At 38.5% G+C, this 14,880-nt stretch overlaps 1 protein-coding gene across 3 annotated transcripts in view; it reads left to right on the forward strand.

Annotated features, from left to right (window-relative positions):
- Positions 1-14,880, forward strand: part of ERC1 (ELKS/RAB6-interacting/CAST family member 1) — a 357,838-nt gene that overhangs the window by 128,344 nt on the left and 214,614 nt on the right. For all 3 annotated transcript variants that reach the window (XM_065886875.1, XM_065886877.1, XM_065886878.1), the window contains one exon: positions 4,218-4,353. In XM_065886875.1, coding sequence (XP_065742947.1) covers positions 4,218-4,353 — 136 coding nt within the window. The remainder of the gene's footprint in view (positions 1-4,217; positions 4,354-14,880) is intronic.

Consider the following 14,880-nt stretch of genomic DNA (forward strand, 5'->3'; position numbering starts at 1 on the left):
CTTTTCGTTGGTTTCAATTCACTACAGTATCTTAATTTTACCTTTTACTTTTTCTTTTCTATTTATTTGCACAGTTTTTGAAAGAATCATTTATGCTTGATGCCTCCACATTCACACTTCCCATTTATTTTCCAAAGCAATATAATTTGGAATCTTTTCTCAGTGCTGTGCTAAAATTGCTTCACTGGTACTCTGCCAAATTTAGTGGACTTGTCTGTCTCGGGCCTACCGGCCTTTCTGGTGTGTTAGATTTTTGACTCTCTCTCTTCTTTTTGGAGCTCTGCTTTTTAATAGTTTATGTGGCATTGTTTTCTGCTAGCTCTCTTACCACCTTGTTGACAGTTTTTGGCCTGTTTTGCTTTTCTTCTTTTACATGTTTCTGAATTCTTGATGTTTCTCACGTTCTTTTAAAAAATTCCTTTTTCATCTCCATTATTGGTCACCTGACTTGTTACTACCAAAGACGCAGTTTTGTTTTGTTTTTTAAACATTTTATGGAACCCTACTTTGAATAGACCATATTCATTATGGAAGAAATCTTACAGTATTTACAATAAAAGTAGCAAGCAAGCATTTTAAAAGTGATTTTCCAATTTTCTACTCTAAATATTTTCTCCACATTGTAGTAAAACAGTTAGGGTACCACTTAAATAATTCCAAGTCTGACCACAATTCAGCTTTAGGAGAAAAATATCATGAAGGCTTTTGACTTGTATTTGGAGGACTTTCCTCTCTAACTTAAGCTTCAAGGGCTCTCATAGTTTTACTGGGAAGTTTTATCACTTTGTTCTGTATTTTGATTTTTGCATGACAGATTTTGATCTAAATGTCTCCAAACAAAACCTTATGAAAGGCTCCAGAAGAATTTGTCCATGGAAGTCATTGGTGTAGACATAATTCTCTGAGTTACAAGTTAGGTTAATTATAATATTCTTAGCTGATTCATTTTTAGTTAACAGTAAATGCCATTAAACTATACTTATTTCTAAATAAGTTTATTTTTCAAGTAATAAAAAATATAACAAGTTTTGTTTTTCCAGTGGCAAGGATCATTTTGGCTGTAATATATAAAAAACCCTCTTGTCATTCTAGATTGGAATTCAGTACTTTTTTTTTTAATATAGAAGCATTTCACCATTTTAATTACAGTTTTGCCAAGTCCAGTTGAATAACTCATCAAGAGAATATAATTTATTGATGGTTTGAGATTGAATTGGGTGTTTAGACTACTTCATTGTATAACTTTGGGCAAGGTACTTATTCATTCAGTGTTTGTTTTAGCCTATTTTGTGTTAATAGTGACAATTACCTGCAGTGTTGTATTTTCGTGTCTCCACTGAGCTTTTCCATTTTGAATGGATTTGTTTCTACTCTTCCTCCCCTGCCTTCCTCTGTCCGCCTTTCCATTCAGTGTACAGAGCAGAGATTTTATTTAGAGTGACGATGACTAAAGATTCACACTCTGTATCCTTAAACACACATCTCTCTAGTTCCTGTTCAGTGACATTAGCCCCAGAGAATGAATACAAAGAATGAATTCCATGTTTAGATGAAAAGACATGATTCAGTCCATAATTCATCTTTGCTTTTTATTATATAGCAGCACCTTCGGCTAAAGGCAAGACATTCAGGAAGTTAGGCCTATAAATGTCATCTCTTTCACTCTTAGATCTAAACAGATTAAGCGCAATATTATTATTACCCATGTTTTATTTAGCAGTGGCCTTTGCAGACCTGTCTTCATGACAAATGTTTGGAATCTGTGGGATGCTTCCTACTAATCGTGTTAAGACCAGAGTCCCTGTATTGTTATGTAATAAAATTTAAATACTTTATGACTTGCTCAAGTACATTCCTGTTGTTACAGCCTGTTTCATCTAGTTTGTTGAAAGAGTTCTACATTGATTTCTAAAATCAAACTAGATCATACAACCATTTCTCTGCACATTTTAGAAAACTTTTTTCATTATTGACCGATGCTACTCACTAAAACCTCATAAGATGTCATTCACAAAAAGAAGTCTAGTAGAATTGTGAGGGCTTAGTTATTTTCTTACTTTTCAGCCAAAGTGTTCAGGGCTCTATAGGCCAAGAGCATTTCTGACCCTGTGGGATCTATTTACAAGGAGTTCGACGTATGGGCAAGAGTTTATCGTCTGAGAGAATGATCTGTTGTTAATTGCATTTTTTGCTTCCATTTGTCATTCTTTTGGCGTTCTTAAATACCTTTGTTGTTCAAGAGTATATTTCCTAATTTATTTTCCTCTCAAGCAATAATATTGCCTGGAGTTTTTTGTAGTAGGCCACGTAAGCACAGTGTAGCCACACCTCTGTTAACTAACTTCTCCTCAAATAAAATAGTGTTACTGTTTTGGATGATTCATTGATAGAAATAAGTGTGTGAACACAGACTTGTGCTGATCTACCCAACTCTTCCACTGAAGAGTATTGAATTTCACGCCATTATGCGTTGAGAAGTGGTAAATGTTGCTTTTCTAGATAGCAGTCGTAGATAACTACCTGGTATTCTGTAGATGAGCTAAAGATGGCAAATTCAATAGAGAAGGGAGGAAAGACTAATGTTACAATTCGTCAAGATTTGAGTTTCTATAGGGTTGTCAAATAAAAATAAAATAAAAGCAAATAAAAATGTGAGATGCCCAGTTAAAATTGAATTTCAGATATACACTGAATATTTTTTGTGTTAATATGTCATAAATATTGGGACTTACTTATACTAAAACATTATTTGTCGTTTATCTGAAATATGAATTTGACTGGATATCCTGTATTTTATCAGACAAACCATGATGATGTAGTTTGGAGATAAAGCAACTTTTATAGACTGTGTTGAGAGGAGACCTCACCACAGGCTGTCATTACCTGATTTAAAGGATGTTAATTAAATATAGACCATGGTGGCTTGTATGGTCTCATTATTAGGCATAGTTGAATGAGTTCTAACTGTTGCATCCTCCCTTTGATTTGTTTCCATGAATCCCCTTCGATTTGTTTCCAAAAGTTTGGAAATCTGATTATACATCTCCCTACATAAAGTCTTACACACTTAGGATAAACTGCACCTTCCTTGCTCAGCACGATGTAATTATGTGGCTTTCGTTTACCTTTGGCTTCCTTTTCCTCTGTCCTGCGGCTCCAGCTTTAAGCTGCAGTCATAGTGAATGTAGCGTCTCCCAACGGGACACGTTCTCCTTTTATCAGGGCTTTAGTCCTGCTGTTCTCTCACCTACTAACCTTTGGAAAGTTCAGAGGTAGATCGTTTTCCAGGAAGCTTTTCCCGATCATCACGACCACCCCTGACCCCTTTTCTGGGCACTTTCTTATAGCACTTAGTATACCCTGTATGTGCTTGGATGCCTGGGGGGTGTTTGAGAGCAGGAACTATTTTTATTCATGGATTGATATTTCTCATGCCTGGTACATGAGAGAGGTGTTTAACCGAATACTTGTCTACCTAATGAGTAAGGAGACTGTAAAGAGCTTCACAGACTGTCAAAGCATAAACAAATGTAGATCCTCTTGCATTCCAGAGCCCATGTTCTCCTGGGCAGTGCCTTAAACCTATTATTTGATTGGTAATCGTGATTGCAGTCTGGTGAAATTAGTCTTCTTTACCTGTGACCTAGCACCTGGTCTAGTTTTCTTCTCTGAGTGTGGAGGCAGTGGAGTTGGATAGGGGGCTTCAGAAGTAGATAGGGTGATCTGTTGCTTAAGCTGGGGCCCTGGATCGTTATGTGAGTGTTTTATATACATATATGTTATATATAGCTTTTTGAAAGTTTCAAATATTTAATAACGGTAAAATTAGAGTTGTATTACAAATCTTTCTTAAATAGCCATTCTACAGTTTCATAGCATTGATGTCAAGAGGCTGTTTTCATATTTCCAGCAAAAATCTCTGAATTTTATTTCCTTTTTCTGCCATTTCACACTATCCCATGCCTTTTTTTGGTTTGTTTTACGATTTCATTGTGCTTCATAAAGTACACGCTTAAATACGTGCTCCCAAAACGCCCTGGTTAACAGCTTGCTGCCATTGGTGGGAAAGAGCATTGCAGTGTTGGAGGGATTGTTTTGCAGCAGGAACTCTTGCTGGTTCTCAGCTGTTTTTGGAGGTCAGTGGTGTAAGTCGGTGAATAAACATTCTTTCTTGTGCGTGTATATGAAGAGCTTGATTTTTCTCCCCTTATCCACAGGCAAGTGAAAGACCAGAATAAGAAGGTAGCAAACCTGAAGCACAAGGAGCAGGTGGAGAAGAAGAAAAGCGCGCAGATGCTGGAGGAGGCCCGGCGCAGGGAGGACACCCTCAGCGACAGCTCCCAGCAGCTGCAGGTGGGCAGGGGGCCAGGCCCTGGGTGAGCAGGTTTCCTTCCCGCTTGCACGTGGCTCACTCTCCATCCTCCTCTTCCTCTCTTTCTAACCTTGCCCGCTGCCTTCCTCTCAGACCAGCTGTTTAGCAGTAAAGGGATGGCCTTAAATAGAAAAGGCAAGTTTTATTCCACAGCTTTGTTTGGAAACCTCAGCAAAGGAGAAGGTCTGTCTCCTCAAGGGGATCCCGCCTCCTTGGTAAGTTCAGCATCCGTGTGATGAGCGGGGTCTGTTGAGCTTCAGGTGGTCAGCGTAGTGATGGGCCATTTTCCTTCATTAAAGTGCATTGCCGGTCTTGGTTTGTGCCTGGCTTCCTTCTTGGTTCCATCTTCCTTTCCTTTCTCCCCCCACCTTTCTTACCTTTTCCCCCCTCCCTCTTTCTTTCCTTACTTTTAAAAAGTTTAGTTTAGAGAGTGTGTTTCAGTCATACAGGATGTATTAAAACATACTTTTTTACTTCACTGGAGACATAATCGATGTTTGGACCTAATTATTCACAAGACTAAGTTAAACCAGACTCCGTAACAAGAGTAGCAGTGACCGTGTAAGTGTCAGCTGTGTGCCCGGTGCTTGAAACAAGGGCCTGGGCATTCACTGTTTCTAACCTTCACTAGTCCAGAGGGGCAGATGGGTTTTGCACATTTTACAGATGAGGAAGTGGTCTCAGAGAAATGGAATTACTTATACCTACATGCACACAGCTTTCATAGTGGCTCGGCTGTGATTTTAACTGAGACTCCCTGGATCTCTCACCTGTCTGAATGAAAGTTTAAGTTTAGAGAATGCCATAGACGTGGTGGAAATCTCTAAAACCCCTGCCAAGACTGCTAGCCGCTGCCAGGTTGTCTTTCTCTCATAGTTTCTCATTGGTATGGTAGTGTTTATGCCACATTGCATAGCCACAGAAATCTTTACTAGAGAGATTTGGAGGAGTTATCTGTTACGTAGAAACCATTTTTAGGCTTTATAACAAATTCATTTCTGACCTGAAAACCCGACTTTTTAATTCCCTTTTTCATTCCTCTTGTATATAACTTTGATTATAAAATACATACTCTGTATAGAAACAGTATAAATTTCCTCAAATACACCAACTTTTGAAAAAGCAGCATACCAGTTTTCCCTCACCCTTGCCAATAACAGTTGATACTGTAAGTTTTCTTCCTCCGTTTTTATTTTTTAGTGCCAATCTGATGGGTGGAAAATACTTAATTTTTGTTTTAATTTATATTTCTCTGATTACCAGTGAGGAAGAGTATTTTTTCATGTCTTATGTTTTCATTTGTTTATTAATATACTTAAATCTATCTCTGTCTTCCATGGTGGCTTTTTCCCTGTAGATTTTTTGCTTAGTTTATCCCCATTTTGAGAACATATAAATATTTACCTATAAATATTTTTAAGTTGTTTTGGGCTTTCATTTTTAACCTTTACTTTTTTTTTTTTTTTTTTTTTTGCGGTACACAGGCCTCTCACTGTTGTGGCCTCTCCCGTTGCGGAGCACAGGCTCCAGACACACAGGCTCAGTGGCCATGGCTCACGGGCCCAGCCACTCCACGGCATGTGGGATCTTCCCGGACCGGGGCACGAACCCGTGTCCCCTGCACTGGCAGGCGGACTCTAAACCACTGCGCCACCAGGGAAGCCCTACTTTTTAATTTAAATAATTTTAGGATAGTTTGTGTTGTGAGGGTCTTATTTTTTTCTTCATTGCTAACAATTTCACTAGAGTATTTATAGAAAATTATTTCACTGCTCATAAGTTTGAATTGACATCTTTATGGTTTATGAAATTGTTTAATAATTAGGCTGTTTCTAGGATTTCAGTTCAACCTGCTTTCTGGACTAGGATCACATTGTTTTTAATTATAGAGAATATTTATTTGTTTTATAAGACAAGCCCTTCTTTATGGCAGCGCCTTACCCATTTCATCTGTCTCATTCCCCCCACCCCCACCAGATAATGGTTTCTGCTACCAGTCTGTCTTTGTAAACCGAAGCGTGCCCTTTTAATCTTCTGTCAGGTATTACAGTAACACCAAAAGTGCTTTCATAGGTCATCTCTTGTTTCCTCTTTATATAACCCGACAGATGAGTGAATCAGATTATTTGTTTATATATTACATGTAGACAAAACGAATTTAGAGTGGATGAGTGACTTTTCCAAGGTGTCTCAGTAAGTGACAGGTATTCAAGTTATGAAAAATGATAGCTGATGGCCATATGCAAGATACACATGGATGCACTTCATTCAGATATGTGAAAAGAGCACTGGACTACAAGCGGGACACTTTGGACCTGATCTCAGCTCTTTTACTCACTAGCTCTGCTACTTGTTTCTTAACTGTGTCATTGCAAATGACAACCCAGTGGTGGTGAGTATCCCTAGGACCCTATTGTGATCTCTAAATATGAGTCCCCACTGAAAGACACTAGGGATTCTTGGAGAAATGGCTAATGGTAGAATCCATGGGGGAGTAGGGGAGTAGAAAAGCAATTGTTTGAGGATTTGTATTTTTAAAAGTTCTCATTATCTGAATTTGTTTTTGTTTTAAATTTCTGAATGTACATATGGGTCCATTACTGATGTTTTCATGAAATAGGTGAAGTGAAGGGAAAGAATTATTGTAGTATTTCCAGTATGGGCATAATAGTAATTCGAGGATTAAAAAATATTTTTTATCATGTTAAAAAGAAATGCTTTATAACTAATGTTTTGAACTTTGATGAGTAATGAATATTTAATCTTTATCAGATGCCACCTTGGCTCCCAAAGATTAATTATGCTTATCATGTTAATAAACACACAGTGTATTTTCATTTATTTGTGAAGAGTAAAGCTTGGTTTAAACTAGGAGGTTCGTTTTTGCCTTTCGTTATTCAGTGACTACCAGTTATGGTGTTAAGTTCCTTGGTGGCCTCACTCTTACTGGTTACAGTTTGTCACAAAGCAGTGGTATTACTTTTTCATTTAACTTCCTTTATTCTGAGGAATAATACACATTTTAAAAAGTACATAAAGCACACACACACACCCACATGCACAGTGTGAATAATACATGTAAAGTGATTGTCTCAAGGAATTGGAATACTGCTGGCATCCCAGAAATCATTTATGTATTCCTTCCCAATCATCGTTTCTTCCCTTCCTTCATTATTGTGACTTTTATTGTTCTTTGCTTTTCTTTACAACCTGTGTATATATTTTTAAAAAGTATAGATTCGTTTTACGTATTTTTGCTTTACGTAAATAGAGTGATCATATTTATTCTTCCGTGGCTTCTTTTGTTCAACGTCATGTGTGAGGCTTATCCTTGACAGTTGTGCGTAGCATTTGCACATTCGTTGTCCTTGCTCTTCTGTGTGTTTTTTCTTTAATTCAAAATTCCATGTTTTATTTTGAAAGTGTTCTGAAAAGGTATCTTCATTTTGTTCTAATTTTCCATTTTTAAACATTCTTCAGGTGGAAATAAAAGTATTTCTTTTTGGCATAAAGTGAGTTTCGAGATAAGTTGTTACTTTGTTCTTGGCTCAACGTATTAAAAGTGTCCTGAAGAGATTAAAGAGATACCTTACGTATGAAATGAAAATGCTACCTGAGAATAGAGGGAATCGCGGGATCTCACAGGCTCTAAGCACTGCTGCTGTTTAGCGTGGCCTTAGTTGTGAAGGCACTCGACTGCATCCTGTTTGTACTTTCGTGATTTGAACAGTTATTACTGTGATCTACATTAACTAGTCTCAAACTTTTTGGTTTTAGAAGCCCTTTTGTGCTCTTCATAATTTGTAAAGTCCCCAGAGCAATTTTTTTATGTGGGTTGTAATTCTCATATACATATGCAGGTACTTACTGCCCCAGCTCTCCAATGTCTAGATGTATCTAAAGACACATCTCCAACAGTATAAAGATACATATACAGCTGACCCTTGAACAACACAGTTTTGAACTCGAGGACCCACTTATACACCGACAGTTTTCCGTAGTAAATACTACAGTACCACATGGTCTGTGGTTTGAAGCCATGGATGCAGAGGAACCTCATATGCGGAGGGCTGACTGTAATTATACTCAGATTAAGCCCCGTGTTGTTCACAGGTCACGTACACAAGGTTATTTGCAGTATTGTACTAATTGCAAAGTATTGCAGACAACATAATTGCTTATAGGTAGGAGAGTGCTTGAGTCCACTGTGGTGCATCCACATTGGAGACTGGCAGCTCCAAAAAGGAATGAGGGAGATCTCTAACGAACTGATGTGGAGTGATTTCCAGGACATCTTGTCAAGCCGGGGAGGGGGGGGGGCGGTGGTACACAAAAGACTGTCTGTAGTATGCTGCTCATTATGAGAGAACACACATATATCTGATCCTTTTTGCCAAAGAAAACAGGAACAGTAAGCTAGAGACCAGTTATCTAAGGGAGTGGTTGGGAGGGGATTAGTAGAAAGAAGGGGAAGGGGATGGGGGTGGTAGGTTTGAGGAGAAAGTGACACTTCTCTTTACCCTTCCCAAAAACTAGATAAAACCAGTCAAGGTGTGGGGCTGGGGGAACCCCAGAAGGAGTACAAACCCTAACAGATGAAATCCAGTTTTATAAATGAGTAACATAACTGCCCTCTCAAAGAGGTGGGGAAGAAGGGAACGGACCTAAGGAGCTTTGGAAGCCATCTTCTTGAATACTGTGAAGCTAAAGACAGAAGAACTGTACATAAATGTTGTAATAATAAAGAAATAGATTGTAGGTAATGAAGGCTGAGTCTTTTCATTATTCAAGAAAGAATAATGAAAAAGCACCTGGGGTGCTAGACTGGAATCAGAGATACTAGTAAGAACTCATGGTGTTCAATTTATATGCAGACAGGGAGGTACAGAGATGCTGATGTGTGTCTGCAAAATGCATAACATCATGAGAAAATACCAGGCAAATCCAAATTCTGGGACTTTTTACAAAATAACTGAGCAGTATATTTAAAAGTGTCAAGCATTTGAAAGACAGGGAAAGACAGACTGAACACTGTTTTAGATGGATTGGAGGACACTTAGAAGAAATGTCAACTAAATAACTAAATGAAATGTGGGATCCTGGGTTAAATCCTGGAACAGATAAAGGACATTAGGGAAAAACTGATGAAATTAGAATAAGATTTTTTTTTTTTTTTTTTTTAATGCGGTACGCGGGCCTCTCACTGTCGTGGCCTCTCCCGTTGCAGAGCACAGGCTCAGCAGCCGTGGCTCACGGGCCTAGCCGCTCCGCGGCATGTGGGACCTTCCCGGACCAGGGCACGAACCCGCGTCCCCTGCATCGGCAGGCGGACTCCCAACCACTGCGCCACCAGGGAAGCCCAGAATAAGATCTTCCGTTTGGTCAGTCATATTGTGCCAGTGTGAATTTCCTAGTTTTGATCGTTGTGCTGTGGTTATGTAAACTCTTTACAGGAGGCTAGGTGAGGAGTGTATGGGAACTCTGTACTATTTTTGCAACTTTTCTGTATGTCTGTAAATAGTTCAGAATCAAAATTTTATTAAAAATAGTCATTGACTCTGTATTTCCTCAGCACTTATAATCACCCACTTCACTTTCCCATCTCCTTTAAACAAGTGAGTTATGAATTTCAGAAACATCTTACCACCAAGCGTAATGATACAGGATAGATATCTTGGGCTTTTTTCATATACCATCTCTAAATTTGCAGTGCAGATATTACTGTGTTCTCCATATTGTTCGACATCCTAAAGCTGTCATTTAGTTTAGAATTAGTTTAGCAAGTTGACTATTCCAAAGATTTGACCCAAATCTTAAAGCCATGATGATATCAATAATAGACCGTTATTATCAGAGTTGATATGTCTTGACAAGTCTCTATCCCTCCAAGATGTTAGGTTTGATTTTGCTCATTTTCTTTAGACATACTTGATGTCTTGCATTTATTCAACATACATCTATTGAATGCTCTCTAAGTGTAGAACTCTGTTGCTAACCTTTGGTTGTGCAGTTACGAAAAGGCATGTTCCCTACCCTCTGGAGCATATTGTCTCATGGAGGAGAGTGTAATGATAAAACTAAGTGGACAAGTAAGTAGAAATTATGGTAAGTGCTGTAAGGAAATAAACCGGGCACTTGAAAGATAGTGGGGGAGGGAAAGATGGTGGGCAGCAAATTTAGGTAGAGCCATCAGAGATGTCCCTTCTGAGGGTATGACGTGAAGATGAGGTCTTAAAAAGCAAAGCAGAGGAAACAGTGTTTAAAGTGGAGGGAATCCCTAAGGTAAGAAAAACCTTACCTTAGGTTGTTCGAGGACCAGAGTGTGGTGAGTGAGGTAGAACACAGGCACCCGTGTGTGTTAGTAACGCCGGACCTTGTAGGCCATGTATGAAGTTTAAATTTTATAAGTAGCGAAACACCTTAAGTAAATATGGACAGGATTTGAGTTGCATTTTGAGAGTACTGTTTTTTTTGCAGTATTTGGACAACGGATTAGAATGGGATGAGTGGTTATGAAGAAAGTGTATGTCAGTAAATATGTCTTGCACACCTGCTTTGTGTAAATAGTGATGATGAACACCGTCCCTCCTCCAAAGGAGCTCAGATCATAGTAGGAGGCCCTGTAGTAATAATGAAGATGAGAGGTGATGATAGAGGTTTTTGGAGGCTCGGAAGAGAAAAAAGAAGAGAGGGTGGATTTGAGATTTGTTACAGTTAGGTAGAACAGGCAAGAATTTCTTGTGGGTTGGCATGTGGGCACTAAAGGAGAGGAAGGAAGGGGGATGGCTGCTAGGTTTCCTGGCACGGGGAACAGGGTGTGTGGCGATGCTCAGTGATGAGATGGGCAAACCCTGAGGGTGAGGTCAACAGGTTTCCAGGGAAGGGGAACAAGTCCATTTTCAACATGTGACTGTATCTGAGAGATTTCCTGATGGAGATGTCAAGCCAGCAGTTGGAAGTGCAGATTTGAAGTTTAGAGAAGTCTGGTGTAGTTAAATTAATTTTGGAGACTTGAGCTTAAATATCATATTTTAACCCATAAGAATCAGATACCGTCTAGAGATAAAATATTGACAGAAGAAAATGTAGTTAGAGCTGAACCCTTAGGATCCTCACCGTTGAGAGCTGGGACAGACTCGGAGAGGGTGGTGCTCGAAAGGAAGCTAAAATGAAGAGGCCACTTGAAGCGGGAGAGAAAGAGTATAGCATCACTGAAGGCAGGAGAGGATTGTTAATGCTTCTGAGAGGCTGAGAAAGAGGACAGCATCCGTGTGTGGTCTGATCCAGTGTATCCAGTGTATCCAGGATGGTCAAGAGAGAAAGTACCCAGCGATCCCCCTGGTCTGGGGAAGGGGGTGCCTTACATTCTGCCCTGCTGACCTTGGGCATAGTAGATGATCCCACATCAATCCAGATACTTACCTTGCCAGTATTTCTGTCACACGCTCACCAAAATTCACTGCCCCTCGCAAGATCCTTGGAATATCTTAGGTATATGTGTGACTGTTCTAAGACATTGTTATACGATGGGTATTTAAAGAGTTTCTGCCATGGTCCTTGCATACTAACATTTAAACTATTTTACAATTCCAGTTGATATTCACAAATAAAGGACATGAATGATAAAAGCAATGAGGCACAGATTGGTGACAGGCCTTTCCTACTATCATGTTTTTCCTACTTTAATGTTTTTCGATTATAGCGGCTCTTCTGTTGACAGTCTGCGTCGAATTTTGCCAGGCTTTCTGTTTCCACTACTCGAGAGCTTAGCTCTGTATTAGTTACATTTAGATCTGAGTTGTTTCATTCACATTTTCTGCAAGCCATGTTTCACTGCAATTGGCTATGTCAGATTTCAGAATAAGCCGTGGTTATCCTCAGTAAACATTTATTGAGTGCCCGTTGTGGAATTGTCATTGCGCTGAGTGCTGTGAGGATATAGAGATAAAGAAGAATTTTTTTCCCCCTGTGAACATCAGATATGCTTATTAAAACATTTTTTTTTTGTGCTGGATATGTGAAAAGATGTGCTGTAGTGGAATTCGTAAGTAATTGCTGTGTGAAGAGCTGGAATTAGGTAAATCCCAGCAACAGGAGCCTCCCAAGTAAGCATTATATGGAAGCATAATCTTAGCTGATTTGACTGATGGTCATTTTGGGATTAGAAAAGCTTTGTACTGCAAGCCTACCCATCTTTTAAGGTTCAGATCAAATGTTCCCTCCCTTGTAAAGCCTGCATAAATCCTTGCAGTGGAAATTAATCACACTCTGTGTTGCACTTCCATTACAGCTTGTTTCTGCTTTGATTTCAAGGCTTTATTTTCTTACCGTGTATTATATGCTGTTAGTCTGTGTGTTGTTTCCCCGTATATTTGAGTTTGGGAACCCTGTCTTGGTACTTTGCCCGTTGTTGGTTCTCTATAAAATGGTTTATTGATTTCAGTTGCATCAATAGATGTCAAGACCTCTCATTCACAAGCATCTTAGCCTGCCCTTGGGAGCTTCCTGTCAACCGAATCCTTTAAGAATTTCTAGCCTCATTTTTAGGTGAAATACTCACTAGCATAGCTACTCTATTCTATACAACCTGATAGTGTTGGTGTTCCTTAAGTATAGTTTATTGGTTTTCTAACTTATGCTCTTCTACTCATGCAGTCTTCTTACTGTGGATGTCCAGCTTTACTGCCTGAAGATTCTGGCTTAAAATTAACTTTTGTTGATGAACTCCACCCTGTTCTTGTTATTGTCTTATCTGTTGTTCCTCAGCCTGTATGTTTAATTATATTTTATTTTATATTTTTCAATACATTGTTTTAGAATTGCTCCTGTGTGATTTAATCAATCTTCTCCGCCCCCGCCCCCCGACTAATTTATATCTGCCTTAGGTTAAGGGCTATTTTTAAAATTTCTTTTTAGCCTTTCTTAATCTTTTACAGAGGCAGCTGTTCATTAATTACAGCTACAATTATTGTTATAAGTAATAAAAATTTAGTTACAAATTAAAAAAATGTTGTATAATGATATTATATTTAGCACCCTAATATTCTTTAAAATTTCACAGGTTACCCTCTAAGGGCCTCGCATATTTTAACAAAGGAAATGCCATCTTCCCTTGGTTCAGGATGTCTACCTTTCATATTTTTATTCTTTCAGCAGTGACACTTTGTCCTTTGACAGAACTGCAGGTTCTGATACGGCAAAGCAGACTGAACTGGGGGTAGTGGCTCATATCAGTAGTGGTGTGGTGCTTTGTTTTTATTTATGACAAAGATAAGTATCTGAATTTAACCTTGAGAGAGAGGACTGTCAGGGAGATTAATGGGACTGCTGAAAGAACATTGTGAGCCGGCTCTCCTGAGACCAATGACTATTAAGAATAAAGTTCAAAGAAAGTGAAAACAATAGAAGTAGAGATAGGGGAACGCAGCTTTACATGTATTTAGGCAAATTCTCCTCTTAGATGCAGAATCAGTGAAACATTTGTGTTTTTCTTTACAGTTGTATTTTATTTGCTCTACCTACAAAAATTTGTTTTCTTCCATTTTGGTAAGAGATTTTTTTTTTTTTCTTTCTGAAATGAAGACCACTTATCCTTGCTTTTTCCATTGACCATGGGGATAATGGTTTAAGATAACCTTTTAAAAAATTGATTATCTGACATCCTCCCAGAAATAGTATGTGATGTGTCACATGCAAGATACCTCTGATGTATTCATGTTCTTCTTGTTTTTGGAAAAATAAATTTTGGTTTCTTCTTAACAGACCTTCTTGACCTATTTAAAGATTTAATTCTATATCCTTTGTTCCCTTTGGATTAGTTTTTTTCTTAGGGCTTTTTCTATCTGGAATAGGAGCATAAGTGGGTTTTTATGGAGTTCTCAACAAATATTAAATGGAGTTAGGGATTATATAGGAAAAGTGTACATACAAATCAGCATCTGTTTTCACAACCCTGTGGATAGTTGCTGAAATTAACTTGAAAATTGTGTTTTCCTGCAGGTAAAGCACCTACTTATATTGTTGGCACATGTACAAATTTTTAAAGCTTTTAGCTCAAACTGTGCCACTTCTTACCATTTAGGAAAAAAGCAAAACAAGTCTCAAACTGACTTTAAGAAATTCTGCCATGTTTGAAATGTCCTCAGTAGACGTGTTTTCCTCTGGACAAAGTTCAGTTCCATTTGAAATGTGCTGAAAGGATGTTTATTGATAGTGTGATTGTGTAGCCTACTAAGCTACTTCCTGCAGGTAAGTTTAGCCCTCTTCTATGGGAACTTTGAATCACATCATTTGAGCTTATTTCAGGAACGCTCCCCATAAATCAGTAAGTGGTTAAAGTTACATTTGTCATGAAATTTCTCACAAGTACTAGGGTCTCACTTCAGTGAAACGTATGGTTTAATCCTTTCCTTTGTGTTATTGTGGAAACTCCTCCTTTGCGTTTGGAAAGTTGAATCTCCAAAGAGATTCCTTTTATTTTTAAGAGAGAGCAGAAACAGGTGTATATA

The sequence above is a fragment of the Phocoena phocoena genome, chromosome 11 (assembly GCF_963924675.1).
Source record: "Phocoena phocoena chromosome 11, mPhoPho1.1, whole genome shotgun sequence".
NCBI lineage: Eukaryota > Metazoa > Chordata > Mammalia > Artiodactyla > Phocoenidae > Phocoena > Phocoena phocoena.